Source organism: Phyllobates terribilis, unplaced genomic scaffold, assembly GCF_046119375.1.
Source record: "Phyllobates terribilis strain yellow unplaced genomic scaffold, ASM4611937v1 Scaffold_1__5_contigs__length_1240528914, whole genome shotgun sequence".
In the NCBI taxonomy this organism is placed as follows: Eukaryota; Metazoa; Chordata; class Amphibia; order Anura; family Dendrobatidae; genus Phyllobates; species Phyllobates terribilis.
In genome coordinates, this window is record NW_027362761.1 from 979,217,509 (window position 1) to 979,235,294 (window position 17,786).

General features: G+C 44.2%; 1 protein-coding gene across 2 annotated transcripts in view; it reads left to right on the forward strand.

The window, feature by feature from the left end:
• Nucleotides 1–17,786, forward strand: part of LOC141156828 (cytochrome P450 3A8-like) — a 459,870-nt gene that overhangs the window by 308,901 nt on the left and 133,183 nt on the right. For both annotated transcript variants that reach the window (XM_073643251.1, XM_073643242.1), the window contains exon 4: nt 143–195. In XM_073643251.1, coding sequence (XP_073499352.1) covers nt 143–195 — 53 coding nt within the window. The remainder of the gene's footprint in view (nt 1–142; nt 196–17,786) is intronic.

A 17,786-nucleotide genomic window follows, 5' to 3' on the forward strand; every position in this document is an offset into this window, starting at 1 on the left:
TGGGGGCTTGCTACATCTGTCTGTAATAACCAAATTCATAAACTAGTTACTCTATCTACAGCTAACAATGTTCTTTCCTTATTTTGCAGATTATCACTTTTTTACTACTTATTTATAAAGCAAATACTTTTTGTGTTTTTAGGGACTTTTTACATTTGACATGGAATGTTTCAAAAAATATGGAAAAATATGGGGGTAAGTAAACGATATATAACGGAGAATTTGAAAAAACTGGCCGACACTTTCAAAACAAGAAATAGATGTGAACAGGTGCTTACTAGGAGCAGCTACCTCTACAGTGCTGGCCAAAAGTATTGGCACCCCTGCAAATCTGTCAGATAATACTCAGTTTCTTCCTGAAAATGATTGCAATCACAAATTCTTTGGTATTATTCTCTTCATTTAATTTGCTTGCATGGAAAAAACACAAAAGAGAATGAAGCAAAAATCAAATCATTGATCATTTCACACAAAACTCCAAAAAAGGGCCGGACAAAAGTATTGGCACCTTCAGCCTAATACTTGGTTGCACAACCTTCAGCCAAAATAACTGCGAACAACCGCTTCCGGTAACCATCAATGAGTTTCTTACAATGCTCTGCTGGAATTGTAGACCATTCTTCTTTGGCAAACTGCTCCAGGTCCCTCATATTTGAAGGGTGCCTTCTCCAAACTGCCATTTTGAGATCTCTCCACAGGTGTTCTATGGGATTCAGGTCTGGATTCATTGCTGGCCACCTTAGAAGTCTACAGTGCTTTCTCTAAAACCATTTTATAGTGCTTTTGGAAGTGTGTTTTGGGTCATTGTCCTGCTGGAAGACCCATGACCTCTGAGGGAGACCCAGCTTTCTCATACTGGGCCCTACATTATGCTGCAAAATTTGTTGGTAGTCTTCAGACTTCATAATGCCATGCACACGGTCAAGCAGTCCAGTGCCGGAGGCAGCAAAGCAGCCCCAAAACATCAGGGAACCTCCACCATGTTTGACTGTAGGGACCGTGTTCTTTTCTTTGAATGCCTCCTTTTTTTTCCTGTACACTCTATGTTGATGCTTTTTCCCAAAAAGCTCTACTTTTGTCTCATCTGACCAGAGAACATTCTTCCAAAACGTTTTAGGCTTTCTCAGGTAAGTTTTGGCAAACTTCAGCCTGGCTTTTTTATGTCTCGGGGTAAGAAGTGGGGTCTTCTTGGGTATCCTACCATACAGTCCCTTTTCATTCAGACGCCGACGGATAGTACGGTTTGACACTGTTGTATCCTCGGACTGCAGGGCAGCTTGAACTTGTTTGGAAGTTAGTCGAGGATCTTTATCCACCATCCCCACAATCTTGCGTTGAAATCTCTCGTCAATTTTTCTTTTCCGTCCACATCTAGGGAGGTTAGCCACAGTGCCATGGGCTTTAAACTTCTTGATGACACTGCGCACGGAAGACACAGGAACATTCAGGTCTTTGGAGATGGACTTGTAGCCTTGAGATTGCTCATGCTTCCTCACAATTTGGTTTCTCAAGTCCTCAGACAGTTCTTTGGTCTTCTTTCTTTTCTCCATGCTCAATGTGGTACACACAAGGACACAGCACAGAGGTTGAGTCAACTTTAATCCATGTTAACTGGCTGCAAGTGTGATTTAGTTCTTGCCAACACCTGTTAGGTGCCACAGGTAAGTAACAGGTGCTGTTAATTACACGAATTAGAGAAGCATCACATGATTTTTCAAAGGGTGCCAATACTTTTGTCCTCCCCCTTTTTTAGGTTTGGTGTGGAATTATATCCAATTTGGCTTTAGGACAATTCTTTTTGTGTTTTTTTCATTGAAGACAAATTAAATGAAGAGAATAATGCCAAAGAATTTGTGATTGCAATCATTTTCAGGAAGAAACTGAGTATTATCTGACAGAATTGCAGGGGTGCCAATACTTTTGGCCAGCACTGTATATACAACTAACAAACAAAGCAGCACACTGTAATGCTAAGTAGTGTGAATTTGTCACCAGAGAAACTAGTATGAAAAAATTTCTGAAAAGTGAGCATGGTTTAGAGGAAAAGCGTGACATAGCACAGCTCAACAGATTTTGTAATAATTTATGCCAGAATCTGGCGTGAATTATAGCAAAAATGTACTATGGCTCATGAATGGAGTACATTTCTGACCCTGATGCGTAGGCAGGGTGAAAAGATACACTAAATTTATTAAAAGTCATGTTATTCCAGCAGTCTTTCAATCAGGACTAGTGTAATAACCCAAGACTTGCTGAATTTTCTATATTATAAACATATATGTGTCTGGGTGAATAAAGTCCACCTTTTTTACTTATTTCGGTTGGAGTGCTGTTTTCATCATGCTGTGTGTATGTATATATATACAGTTGAAACCAGAAGTTTCAGAAGTTTACATACACTATATAAAAAGACACATATGCGTGTTTTTCTCAATATGTGACATGAAATCAGAATAAACCTCTCCCGTTTTAGGTCAGTTAGGATTACCATAATTTTTAATACTTGCCAAATGCCAGAATAATGAGAGAGAGAGAATGTTTAAAAGCATTTTTATTATTTACTGCAAAGTCAAAAGTTTACATACATTTCATTAGTATTTGGTACCATTGCCCTTAAACTGAATGACTTGGGTCAAAGGTTTGGGATATCCTTCCACAAGCTTCTCACAATAGTTGGTCGGAATTTGGGCTCATTCCTTCTTTCAAAACTAGTGTAACTGATCCAGGTTTGTAGGTCGCCTTCCTTGCACCTGCCTTTTCAGCTTTGCCCATAAATTTTCAATAGGATTGAGATCAGGGCTTTGTGATGGCCACTCCAAAATATTGACTTTGTTATCCTTAAGCCACTTTGTTACCATTTTGGCAGTATGCTTCAGGTCATTGTCCATTTGGAAGACACATTTACGCCCTAGCTTTAACTTCCTTGCTGATATCTTGAGATGTTGCTTCAGTATTGCCGCATAATCTTTTTTTCTCATGATGCCATCTATTTTGTGAAGTGCACCGTTCCCTCCTGCAGCAAAACAACCCCACAACATGATGCTGCTTTCACAGTTGGGATGGTGTTTTTAGGCTTCCAAGCTTCTCCCCTTTTCCTCCAAATGTAACGATTGTCATTATGCCCAAAAAGTTCAATTTTAGTTTCATCAGACCACAGGACATGTCTCCAAAAATTAAGGTCTTTGTTTCTGTGTGCATTTGCAAACATTAATCTGTTTTTTTTTATGTTTCTTTTGGAGTAATAGCTTCTTCCTGGCAGAGTGGCCTTTCAGCCCATGTTGATACAGTACTCGTTTCACTGTGGATATTGACACAATCTTACCAGCATCCGCCATCATCTTCACAAGGTCTTTTGCTTTTGTCGTTGGGTTGATATACACATGTCGGACCAAAGCACGTTAATCTCTGGGACACAGAACCCGTCTCCTTCCTGAGTGGTATGATGGCGGAACATTCCCATCTTGTTTGTACTTGCTTATAATTGTTTATACAGATGAACAAGGCACCTTCAGGTGTCTTGACATTGGACCCAAGGATAAGCCATACTTGTGCAAGTCCACAATTCTCTTCCTGATATCTTGGCTGATTTCTTTAGACTTTCCCATGATGCTACATAAAGAAGCAGTGTGTTTCAGCTGTGAAACACACTGCTGAAGCTTCCAAACACATGACATCATCATAAGGGCAGTCCAGAATTGTTAGTATAGGCATAGTAATCTTAGTATATGTAAACTTTTGACTTTGCAGTAAGTAATAAAAATGCCTTAAAACATTCTCTCTCTCTCTCATTATTCTGGCATTTGCCAAATATTAAAAATTATGGTAATCCTAATTGACCTAAGCCGGGAAAGGTTTATTCTGAGTTCAGATATTGAGAAAAACATGCATATGTGTCTTTTTATATAGTGTATGTAGACTTCTGGTTTCAACTGTATAAATATGTGTATATATACAGCATGTATTCGGGGGTACGTTATATATTTTATTTCTATATGTATTCAGTGGGGTACCCCTTCAGTGTATATACATATGTATATACTGAAGGGGCATGGTGTGTATTTTTTACTGTGCATAATTTTTTTTAATATATTCTTTAAGTACTGTGTGTATTTTTATATATGTGATACAGGAGGTACATCATATGTTTTATGATATTAAGGGTGCTGAGTGTATGTATTTTGGTCACTTGTACAAAAATTATCTACACTCTGTGCAGAATTATTAAGCAAATGAGTATTTTGATCACATGATACTTTTTATACATGTTGTCCTTCTCCAAGCTGCATAGGCTTGAGAGCCAACTACCAGTTAAGTAAATCTGGTGATGTGCATCTCTGTAATGAGGAGTGGTGTTGACTAATGACATCAACACCCTATATAAGGTGTGCTTAATTATTAGGCAACTTCCGTTCCTTTGGCAAAATGGGTCAGAAGAGAGATTTGACGGGCTCTGAAAAGTCCAAAATTGTGAGATGTCTTGCAGAGGGATGCAGAAGTCTTGAAATTTCCAAACTTTTGAAGCGTGATCACTGAACAATCAAGCGTTTCATAGCAAATAGCCAACAGGGTCGCAAGAAGCGTGTTGGCCAAAAAAGGCACAAAATAACTGCCCATGAATTGAGGAAAATCAAGCGTGAAGCTGCCAAGATGCCATTCGCCACCAGTTTTGCCATATTTCAGAGCTGGAACGTTACTGGAGTATCAAAAAGCACAAGGTGTGCGATACTCAGGGACATGGCCAAGGTAAGGAAGGCTGAAAAACGACCACCTTTGAACAAGAAACATAAGATAAAACATCAAGAATGGGCCAAGAAATACCTTAAGACTGATTTTTCAAAGGTTTTATGGACTGATGAAATGAGAGTGACTCTTGATGAGCCAGATGGATGGGCCAGAGGCTGGATCATTAAAGGGCAGAGAGCTCCACTCCGACTCAGTCCATCATAAAATGTGAGCTCTACAGGGAGGGAAAACAGTACACCTCTCGGAACAGTGTCTGGGAGGCTGTGGTGGCTGCTGCACGCAATGTTGATCGAAAACAGATCAAGCAACTGACAGAATCTATGGATGGAAGGCTGTTGAGTGTCATCATAAAGAAAGGTGGCTATATTGATCACTAATTTTTTTGTTTTTTGTTTTTGCATGTCAGAAATGTTTATTTCTAAATTTTGTGCACTGATATTAATAATAATAATAATCTTTATTTTTATATAGTGCTAACATATTCTGCAGCGCTTTACATACATTATTGTTGCTGTCCCCATCAGGGCTCACAATCTAGATTCCCTATCAGTATGTCTTTGGAGTGTGGGAGGAAACCCATGCAAACACAGGGAGAACATACAAACTCTTTGCAGATGTTGTCCTTGGTGGGATTTGAACCCAGGACCCCAGCGCTGCAAGGCTGCAGTGCTAACCACTGCGCCACCATGCTGCCCTATATTGGTTTACCTTGTGAAAATAAACAAGTGAGATGGCATTATATTTGGTTTTTATTAAGTTGCCTAATAATTCTGCACAGTAATAGTTACCTGCACAAACAGATATCCTCCTAAGATAGTCAAATCTAAAAAAAACCCACTCCAACTTCCAAAAATATTAAGCTTGGATATTTCTGAGTCTTTTGGGTTGATTGAGAACATAGTTGTGGATCAATAATAAAAATAATCCTCTAAAATACAACTTGACTAATAATTCTGCACACAGTGTATAGAAGTACTCTGGGGTAATTTTTTTTCATCAGGGATGTCCCAAAGTTAAAAAGTTTGGGAAATACTGGACTAGATAATCACTTGTGGGCCAAACATTCAGGATTCCAGAGAATCCCCAGCACTGTGCGGCATTTGTGTGCGAGGACTGCCATCTACTGTCCAAATGGGACCCTGCGGAACAGGTCAGAAGAGGGGTAGATGGACTCACTCAGCTGCACACGGAGGTAACACAGTGTTGCTTTAAATTTCTCAGTGATTTATTAGTGCAGGCATAAACCACTGTAAAGTCCATCAAATCAAACAGGCCTTTCTTGGCAAAAAGGGTAAACAAAAGAAAACAGATAGCACAGTCCAGAGGCCTGTGGGGATCTGTCCACACAGGGTTCACAAAACACACATGGTTTAGGTTAGTATAACCACAAGCTCCTTTCTCTGGAGTTAGCCTCTCCAGATACACTGAACACTGAATGCCTCAGCAGGCCATGTATTTAAATCCCAGACAACACCCTGAGGTGGAGATATGGTGAATGACCTTCCACCCTTCACAATAAAATAACATTCCCTTTTAAAATGGCGGTTTAAACTCTCAGCAAATAACATGCTGGAGCAAACTTCATGGTTTCAATTCACGGAAGCTAATAGCCTCTGTGAAACATTCCCTCCATCACTTTACCAGTGACTTTGTCACATATCTCCGTCCACTGCCCAAAGCCTGGGGTTTTGGCACCTTCACTCGCTAAACAGGGAAGTCTGGACAGGGAATTTGCGTTACCATGTAGTCTCCCGGGCCTGTGCTCTACATGAAAATTAAAGTCCTGGAGTGCTATAAACCACCTACTTACCCAGGCATTCCTCCCCTTCCTTTCCCTTATCCATCCCAGGGGCACATGATCTGATACTAACTTGAAATTTCGGCCTACCAGATAATATCTTAGGGTCTCAATTGTCCATTTGATGGCCAAGCACTCCTTCTCAACAATGGCATAGTTCTTTTCACAGGAGGAGAATTTCCTACTCAGGAATAGGACTGGATGTTCGTCTATTTTCTGGGACACAGCTCTCAAACTGACCTCGGAGGCTTAAATCTGAATCACGAACTCCTTAGGGAAGGCGCTACTAAGACTGGCTGTTTACATAGGGCGAGCTTCAACTCCTGGAATACCATCTCCGCTTCAGTGGACCACTTGGCCATCGATGTCTTCGTGCCCTTAAGAAAATCAGTCAGGGGGGTGGCTATCCTGGTGAAATTCTGGATAAATCACTGATAATATCCCACAATTCCCAGAAACACACAAATTTGCTTCTTGGAGTTCGGTTGTGGACAATTTCGGATAGCCTGCACCTTATTTACTTGCGGATTTATTTTGCCCCTTACGACGATGTAGCCCAAGTATCAGGGCCGGCGTCAGCACCCAGCGCACCCGGGCAAGTGCCGGGGCCCTGAGCAGGCGGGGGAACCCACTCACCGTCGGGCACCCCGGCGCGCTATGGGACCCGTGAGCGGTGTGGTGCTGGTGTCAGCACCTGCACCTCCCCGCTTGCTCAGGGCCCGGCACAATACTTACCTCTCCCCATGCCTCCGCAGCAGCTCCAGTCCCTTCCGCAGATGCTGCACTGTGACATCTCAGGTCAGAGGGCGCAGTGACGTCTTAACACCGCGCTCTCTCCTGAGCCGTCACAGGCAGCGCAGAACGGGAAGACGCCGGCACGGGTGAGGGGTCTGGAGCAGCGGCAGCAGGTGAGAAGTGAGGTGAGTATTTGATTTTTTTTTTTTTTACATGTATGTAGGTATGGGGCATTATATGGTGGGGGGAACAAGTGACATCCTGCATGGGGCATTATATGGGGGGGAACAGGTGACACCCTGCATGGGGCATTATGTGGGGGCAGGGAGCAAGTGACATCCTGCATGGGGCTTTATATGGGGGGGTGACATCCTGCATGGGGCATTATATGGGGGGGAGAGGTGACATCCTGCATAGGGCATTATATGGGGGAGAGGTGACATCCTGCATAGGGCATTATATGGGGGGAGAGGTGACATCCTGAATGGGGCATTATAAGGGGGGGGAGAGGTGACATCCTGCATGGGGCATTAAATGGGGGGGAGAAGTGATATCCTGCATGGGGCATTATATGGGGGGGGAGAGGTGACATCCTGCATGGGGCATTATATGGGGGGGTGACATCCTGCATGGGGCATTATATGGGGGGAGAGGTGACATCCTGCATGGGGCATTATATGGGAGGGAGAGGTAACATCCTGCATGGGGCATTATATGGGGGGGAGAGGTGACATCCTGCATGGGACATTATAAGGGGGGATGTCATCCTGCATGGGGCATTAGTATTCTGTATGGGGCGTTATAAGGGGGCCAGTATCCTCTATGGAGTGTTATATGGGGGGCAGTATCCTGTATGGAGCATTATATGGGGACCAGTTTCCTGTATGGAGCGTTATATGGGGACTAGTATCCTGTATGGAGCGCTTTATTGGGACCAGTAACCTGTATGGAGCGTTATATGGGGACCAGTATTCGAGCAATATATGGGGCCCATAATACTGTATGGAGTACTACAGTATATTGTCCGTTCTGCACTGTGCATTGAGAGAATTCGCCGGTTTCTGAGCTATTGTAGAATTTACAATAGATATCGCTCATGTAATGTAAGAAGTGAAATCTTCTGCATTGTACTATTTATATATTTCTCTGCAGTATCTGTGCATCATGAATAGTGGTATGTGTCTCGTGGTAGGGGCCAATGAGACTCTTTCACCCAGGGCCCACAAAAACCTGGAGCCGGCCCTGACTAGTATTTTGCCTCTTCTTTCCCCATGGCACACTTCTTTGGGTTTATTCTAAACCCAGCCTTTCTCAGCGCATCAAGTACTGCCTGGACCTTCGGTAGGTGATTTCCCCAATCCGGACTGATGATCACATCTGTCATCCAGATGAGCTTCAGCATACTTTTTGTGAGAAACTAGGATCCAGTCCATGGCCCTCTGGAAGGTAGCTGGGGCTCCCTGCAGACCAAATGGCATCCTGGTGTACTGAAAGCACCCGTCAGGAGTAGAGAAAGCTGTCTTCTCCTGGGCACTTGGGAAAAGGAGAATTTGCTGGTACCCTTTCGTTAGGTCTAGGGTGGTGATATATCTGGCTAACCCTAGCCTCTCAATGAGCTCATCAACACGGGGCATTGGATATTCGTCGAACTTTGACACCTCATTCAGCTTCCTGTAGTCATTACAGAATCGCCATTCTCCATCCGGTTTCGGCACAAGGACAATGGGGCTGGACCAGCTGCTTTTTGACTCCTCAATGATGCCCAGGCTCAACATTCTCCTCACCTCTATGGAGATCACCTCACGGCGTGCTTTGGAATCCGATACAGCCTCTGATTCACCCTCACATCTGGCTCTGTCAAGATTTCATGCTCGACCACCTGCGTACAACCTGGCAGCTCCGAAAACAGGTCCTGGTTCTGCTGAAGAAGCTCTTGGCACTTTTGCTTCTGAGCCGGTGACAGTGTTTTTGCCATTGTGATATCCTCAACTAGGGCCTCGGGATGGGCCCCCCAGGCACGTAGCTTCCACCGGTTCTCTGTCTTGCCAAGGTTTGAGCAGGTTAATGTGGTACACCTGATACCGTCTTCTCCCTGGTTGGTGGACCTTGTAGTTGGCGTCACTCAACTTCTCGACCACCTCGTATGGCCTTTTCACTTGGCCAAGAATTTACTCTCCATCGTGGGGATCTACACCAACATCTACATCTACACCCGATCTCCAAGGCTAAACTGCCTCAGTCTCGCCGACCGATTGTAGACCCTTGCCTTGGCCCCTTGGGCTTGAAGGAGGCTGTCTCTTACAATCGGCATCACCCTCATGATCCAGTCTTGCATCTGGGCCACATGCTCGATGATGCTCTGGTGGGGATGTTACCTCGGCTTCCCAGGTCTCTTTTGTAATGTCCAATGGTCCCCAAGGGTGCCGTCCATGAAGCAACTCGAAGGGTGAGAACCCTGTAGAGGCCTGGGGAACTTCCCTAATAGAGAATAGTAGGTAGGGGAGTAGGCAATCCCAGTCCCTTCCATCCTTCTCCACAACCTTTTTAACTATGAACTTTAGGGTCTTGTTGAACCTCTCCACCAGGCCTTCCATCTGCGGATGGTACACTGATGTCCTGAGTTGGGTAATCTGGAGAGTCTTACACAACCCCCTCATTACTATTGACATGAAAGGAGTTCCATGGTCTGTCAGGATTTCTTTTGGCAGGCCCTTTCAGGAGAAGATATGTACCAGCTCTCGGGCTATGCTCCTGGCAGAGGAGTTTCTCAATGGTACCACCTCTGAGTAACATGTTGCATAGTCCAGCACAACCCGTATGTATGATGACCCCTGGCAGACTTAACTAAAGGCCTTACAAGGTCCATGGCAATTCAGTTAAACGGGACCTCAATAATGGGTAATGGAACCAAGGGACTCTGGAAGTGGGACGCGGGAGCAGTTAGCTGACAAGTAGGCAAGACGGGCAGAAATGAACAATGACTCAGTGACACCCAGGCCAGTAGAACCTCTGTAGGACATGCTCTTGGGTTTTGTCTACTCCCAGATGCCCACCTAAGACATGAATGGGCCAAATCTAATACCCTACGTTTATAGGGACCCGGCACCAACAACTGCTCTATTGTTTCCCCGCTTGATTTAGTGACCCGATAAAGCAGCTCTTCAATTAAGGTGAAATATTGGAACCTGGTGTCAGCCCCTGGCTCTTGAACAACCCCATTTATCACAGTCACATTGTTAAATTGCACCTTTCAATGTACGATCCTGCATTTGCGCGGTACCAAAATTCCCCCCAGAAACCCCCAGTTCAGGAATCTCATCTTCATGGGTCTCTTTCTCATCCTCGTCGCCAGCAAGGACACACAGGAGGAACTCATCCACATCTGACTGTAATTGGGATTCTTCATGGACGAACTGGCTGCGGTCTGAGATAGTTCCCAACAAGTTCCGCCTTTCCCTACAAGTTCCAGAACAGCCTGAAGTCCCGCCTGATTATAACTGGGTGTAACGAGTCTCTGATCACCCTGACCTCATGGGAATCAGTACCACGGTTTGCTTTTATAGTCACTTGGGTGACAGGGTAGTCCTTGGCGTCCCCGTGGATACAGCGGATGCTCACATGTTTCCCAGGGATCAACTAGTGGGGGAGTGTGGCCCTTACTAGAGTTACCAAACTCCCGGAGTCCAAAAGTCCCTACACCAGTACCCCATTTATGGTCACAGGACAGGACTGTGGCCCCTCACCGGGCTGATAGTCCAAACTGCAGGTAGGGTATGCATAATACGAACAGCGCCTTCCAAAGCTGCAGTCCATCTGCTCGGAGGAAATAGGACAACGGGCAGCTATGTGTCCAGGACCATGACATCTCCAGCAGATCATGTCTTTCCCAGCTGTCTTTGGCAACCCCTCAGCAACCCCTTGGGTCCTTGGACTCCCCCCAGTTGTGGCTCTGACTCCCTCTGAGTACCCCAGTATGGGGGTGCAGCACCACCCGGCTTTCTTAGGGACCTCTCAACCACCTGATATCTTTCTACGAGGCCGACCATGTCATCCCCATTCCGGGGATCTCCCTGGGCATGCCAGGTTTGCACCGGCCTAGGTAGGGAGTGCACAAATCTGTCCATGACAACCAGCTCAACCATCTGGGTTGGAGTGGAGGACTCTAGCTGCAGCCACTTCTGTACAAGATGCAGAAGGTCGAACATTTGGGAGCGAGGGGGTTCATCACCATAATACGCTCAGTGGTGAACCCTTTGGGCTCTGACTGACATAGTCACTCCTGCAAGTGCCAGTATCTCAGTTTTTAATTTAACATATTCCTGGGCATCTTGCAAGGCCAGGTCGTAAAAAGTAGTGTTGAGTGAGTATGTTCTGTTAACCCTTTCACCGAGTATGCTCGGGCAAGCACCGAGTAGTTACAGCTGCTCGGTGTTATATTTAAATCATTCCCGCGTGCATGATTTGCGACTGTTTGACAGCTTTAATACATGTGAGGAATGATTGTTTCTTTTGCATTCCTCACATGTAATAAAGCTGTCAAACAGTCGCAAATCATGCACACGGGAGTGATTTAAACATAACACCGAGCAGCTGTAACTACTCGGTGATCGCCAGAGCACACTCGATGAAAGGGTTAACAGAACATACTCGCTCAACACTAGTAATAGGCCTTCTGGGGCTCACCAGTCAGATAGGGGGCCAGCACCTCCGACCACTGCTCCGGCGGTAGCTTTTCCAGCTATGCCACCCCCTCAAACACAGTCAAAAATACCTCAACATCACCACCCTGGGTCATTTTTTGCATGGCTCGTCTTATCGCTCTCCAGACATACGAGTCATCACCTGGAGTTGGGAGAGGGGAAGTCGGCCTCCCATGAACCCCCTCTGCTACTGCTGCTGTCGGAGCTGGTCTTGTTGGTGCTGCTGCTGCTGCTGTTGGTGGATCTGTTCCAAAAGCAGCTTGCTTGTCTCCTGCTGGGCTAGCACCAGGTGCTTGATCAGGTCCTCCATACCGTCTGTCTTTGTTTCCTGGCTTATCGCTGTCTTTACCCAGAACATGTGGTTTGTCCTCCGCTGCTACACGTGGCTCCTGGGGATCTTGCCAGAATAATTCACCACCTGTGGTAGATCGACTCACTCAGCTGCACACAGTGGTAACACAGGAACGCTGTTGCTTTAAATTTCTCAATGATTTATTAGTGCAGGCATAAATCACTGTAAAGTCCATCAAATCAAACAGGCCTTTCTTTGAAAAAAGGGTAAACAAAAGAAAACAGATAGCACAGTCCAGAGGCCTGTGGGGATCCGTCCGCACAGGGTTCACAAAACACACACGGTTCAGGTTAGTACAACCACAAGCTCCTTTCTCTGGAGTTAGCCTCTCCAGATACACTGAACACTGAATGCCTTAGCAGGCCATGTATTTAAATCCCAGACCACAACATGAGGTGGAGGTATGGTGAATGACCATCCACCCTTCACAATGGTCATTCCCCAAAAAAAACTCCCTTTTAAAATGACGGTTTAACCCCTCTCAGCAAATAACATGCTGGAGCTAACTTCATGGTTTCAATTCACGGAAGCTAATCGCCTCTGTGAAACAAATCTTCCCTCCATCACTTTATCAGTGACTTGGTCACAATATACTGTATATATTTATATATTGCAATTTGATAGCATTTCAGCCTGTTTTCCTATATTTTCTTTAGCTTTGAAAATTATCCACAGCTATTAGTTTCCATCTGCTGACCTTCGAGAAATTATCAGTATACAAGATTGTATAACAGCACTTTACAGCAACGATATTTTGCATCAGCATTTGCAAAAGAAATCATGACAGATGCTCAATATCCTCGGATGATATGATGGATCTGGATACAAAAAAACACTATGTTAATATGCGTTGTTCACATCTGAATTGTGACTTCTATTTATAATGGAAACATTGATGCAATGCCAGGGATCCATCATATGACAACAGCACCTGATAGACTCCAATGACGTATAATAAGGTTTGTCAGTTTCCATCATTTTAATAGACATTACTGTGCATGTCTATTAAAATTATGTCAACCGACAGACCTCATGCTGCTAAAACCTATTTTCCAATTAAGGCGCTGTTCTTTTTCATATCATATGTTAACATATTGGGTTATGGGTTGGACTTCAACCTTAAAAATTCTGAAACTGGAGGCAGTGCTATTTTTGATATAGTTTCATAATTTTTAAGGTTGAAGTTCAACCTATAGCCCAATATGTTAACATATGATATGAAAAAAAACAACGCCTTAATTAGAAAATAATGAATAGAAACTTAAACCAATACAACCAAAGCAAACCTAGGTAGTTTTAGATTCTATACTTTTTAAGGGACTTATCAAGGTGAAGTAAATTTGTGTTTTCTTTTTTCTAAAAGGGGTTTTCTAGGTAATGAAAATTTCTTAAGATTCAGTCTGGTTAAAAAAATACAATCATTACTCACCTGCACCGATGCCCAGCAGGTACCACTCCGGAGCTCACCCAGATGCCTCTTAATTGTATCCTCAACACACTGAAAATGGCCTGAAAAGCCAATTCAGCCAATCATGAGTGAAGTTAGGTCACCGCAGCAACCAGTTATTTTCTAGTTTGGAATTCCCAGTCGGTCAAGGTCAAGATCAGGAATCATAGACCAGCAGGAACTGGGTGAGTGCTCACTGGTACCTACTGGGGATCCGTGTGGGCGAATATTTATTCTCCACTAAACTTAACTGAGTTTCTGACTATACTCAAGACTGAATGGGTTGGTTCTGTTTGGCCATCCAATGAGCCATGTAGCCCCATGTAGTCCTCTACTTTTCTGACTCCATGGCTTAGCTGCAAGCATAGAGCGCTGTGAGACACCGTTTCTAGGCTGTCTCTTTTAACTGTACTCTCACAAAGTGATGTCCTCAGATGGTTTAACTCGACTACAGGAAGCACATATGATGATTCAGAAGAGGATTTATTTTTCCAGCAGAATTCTTGATGATGTGCAAACATACATCAGGTAAAAAAAGACTTTTTAGAAACAGGCTGGAAGCACATGAGCTTCTAAGGGTATGTGCCAACGATCAGGAGCCGCTGCAGGTTTGAAGCAAGCTGCGTGTTTATACAGCATCAAATCCGCAGCATCCAGATGTTACAGCATAGTGGATGGGATTTTTAGAAACCCATGCACCTGCGGATCACCCGCGGAAACTGATATGCAGCGCGTGTTTCAGGACCACAGCATGTCAATTTCTCTTGCGGGTTCGCGTGTGGACTTTCCCCATAGACTAACATCAATGAGGAAAGTCCACATGTGAATAAAAAAAATTGCGGCCGCTCATTTGAATAATGAGGGTGGAAGCCATGCGGATGTTCAGCTGCGTTAGGGCCGCAGCGGCTCCTTATTGTGGGCACATACTCTTACTAGGCTGAAGATGGTGAATGAGGAAAAAGAATGGGGAAGAAGGGAGGGGTTACTGACATCATAGCTACATCAGAGAGAGACAGGGAGAGAGAAAGAGTAAACTTATAAAGAGAGCAAACCTTATTGAATAGCAACGAAACAGCAATAGAAAACAACTCAATAATGATGCTATACTATCTGAATGATTCCCAAATCATGGGACATGACACTCCCCATCTGAAATCTTTAGATTTCACAATGATTCATTTTGACTTGATGCCTTCTGATGATGTCCACCGTCGATCTGTAATCTAAAAGATAAAAAATAAACACACAAGCAAACAACAATAACTATAACAGTTGTAAGTCCGGTTTTCTGGCTGGTGACTTGAAGTCCACAACAGTAGGATAAGCCAAGTCCAATTAGAAACCCATCTTCGAATTGGGGAAACCGCAAAATGCTAACACTTCCACCAACACAGCAATCAAAATAGTGAAAGTTTCATGTCCTAACACAGCTAGAGTTACGCGTATATGGTGGTATACTCACTACCGTAAGCTATCTCCAGTAGTAATGTCCTTCATGTGATTCCTTCTCTCATGAAGCACTTGGCGATATATGTCAGGTGAATACCAGCCTGCACAACTGATGACCAGCTCGAGAAGCGTCCAGAGTGATGAGGCCTCAGCTTCAACTTTGGTGTCATAGATATGTGTGACATACAGAAGTAGTGCTGTTGCTTCAAAAGCATCCAGCAACTTTAAGAGTTAACACAGTCACAAGAGACAGGAAGTATTGTGCTTCAGAAGCATCCAGCAATTAGAGGGGTTAACACAGTCACAGGAGACAGGGAGTGTTTAGCAGAGCCCCAGCGGGATTGTGGGGAACTTGTTTATTAGTCTGGCTGGAGCCTAAGAGAAAGGTGGTATGTGATCTGTATCTCACACAAGGCAAGTGAACAGAATTCAGGTCAGGAGGGAAGCTAAACATGGGTCAGATAGACTCCCTGAACTAACAGTGCAGAGTATTATCGGGCAGAAAGATAAGGACTGGAAGGAATCATCTTCACCCAGGGATCATCTCCCTCATCAAACCCTCCCCCCCTACATCTCCATGCTGGATAAAGAATGTTGTGCACTATTGAGTGCTTGTGAAGGAAAAACCTGTGGTTGTGGATGTATAGAAGTGTGCTGCAAAAAAATATAATCTGTGCTGTATTATGCTACTGGAGAGACTGACGTTAGTAAGCCTGCTTTAATAGACTGTACTGTGGTGAAGCTTGTTGCTTCAAAGAGTTAAATGGTACTGGCCGTACTTGATTAAACTCCATTGTTCAACTGTTTATGAAGACTCTTGTCAGATGTGTCTAGTCAGCAATTGAATCTATTGTGTGCCTGAGAGAAGCTCCAGCCTCTGGTCACCCTGGGTAACGGTTCCCCCAGGATTCCAACAAATTCATGAAACCCCCCTCGCCCTATCTAATCCTAGCGGCGTTAGTGTAACATATGCAGCGTTTAGAGATGTCTGGTCTGATCTCTCCGTAATCCTCTGGTTGCTCAAGCTCAAATGTGCTGCTAGCATCAACAGAACAAGGGCCCTCATGTAGAAAGCTTGGAGAAGACAGCCAGGTGTTGTCACAAAGGCTAGATGCGGCCATGAATCATGTCCTCGGTAAGCTGGATGCAGGTCAGTGGAAATGTCGTGCCATTGTTGAGGAGCAACTTCAGCAACCTCCACCAGCAGTGCAGCAGCACAAAGACCAAGTCTTGGTACAGAGTGAGCAGGCCTCGAGGCTAGTTTGGATTTGTGATAAAGCAGGGTATAAGTAGAATGTCAAGTCAATTCAATAGGTTTAAGCAGTAATTGGGCTAATTAAAATTACCTTTATTAGAAAAAGCTAAAAAAAAAACAATTCACAATGACACACGAACAAGTAAAAACCAGAATTCCAATGAGGTGGAACTATTTAATAAAGTGATGATACACCTATTATGCCGGAAAACCAAAATAGATTATACCACGACTCCACATGGTGCAGGCTGCACCTATGTGCAAAACAAGACTCACAATACGTCACCAAGTGTACCTGGATTCACTCTTGGTGACCAGTGGTATAAAAGTGTGGGTTAAGCGGTCCAAGTTCAACCACCCATCACACAAACCACATTTTATATCCACAAATCACTAAGGATACAGCGCTTGTTAGTGATATCTCTTATGCTCATATTAAAACATATAACACCATCTGCCCTTTCTGAGGTTATTTTTATAATGGTACTGAATTGTACACAACAGTAAGCCATATATCATGGTGTCTTATACATGAGAAAGTGGACATCAACCTTGTGCATGCAGCTCAAGTATATATTGTGACAACGGGATATACCCAGACCACCAACAAAGTTTCGTCACGCAATATATATGATGTAGCAATGTTGGCGTCATTATGCACGTTTCTGTGACCACCAACCGCCCATCGTAAATATGAAAAGGAATGGTCTCACCAAGTACTCAGGATAAGCAAGCCTGTTTCTCAAATCCCTCATGGGTGTCTGTGTCCTTTTAATGAACTCCCAATGCGTTTCGTCAGAGGTACCGACTCATCAGAGGAGATACTCTTAGACCTTGCATCAGGGTCGCATCAAAATGCTCACATCTGTATATTGGTGTGGTGAGCACTGCAAAGGGAGCCCTCACCTCACTGTATCTGATCTCAAAACACTGTGGTGTCTCCGCCAGCAACGTGTGACGTATTTACTGTCCGTGGACCCGAACTTCCAGTCTGTGGAATGTACAGTCTCTGTGCTGGAACGCATAACACCGGAAGCAATGCTGTAAGCACACCTCCCGGTGTCTGCGTCCAGCGACTGTTCTATAGTCCTTTGTTTCACAGATCGATGGGTGCCAGAACGGAGTGTTAACCCCTTGCATCTTACAGCACATATCCCTTTGGGTGCAGAGCATGGACACCTCCTTAATATAGACCCAGATACGTGGAATGCATCCAGGAAGTGCCATATATGTGGAGGATATATTAATATCTCTCCTTTTAAACCCTCAAAGGCATGGTCAGGGATTTCTCTATAAAAGAGGGATAA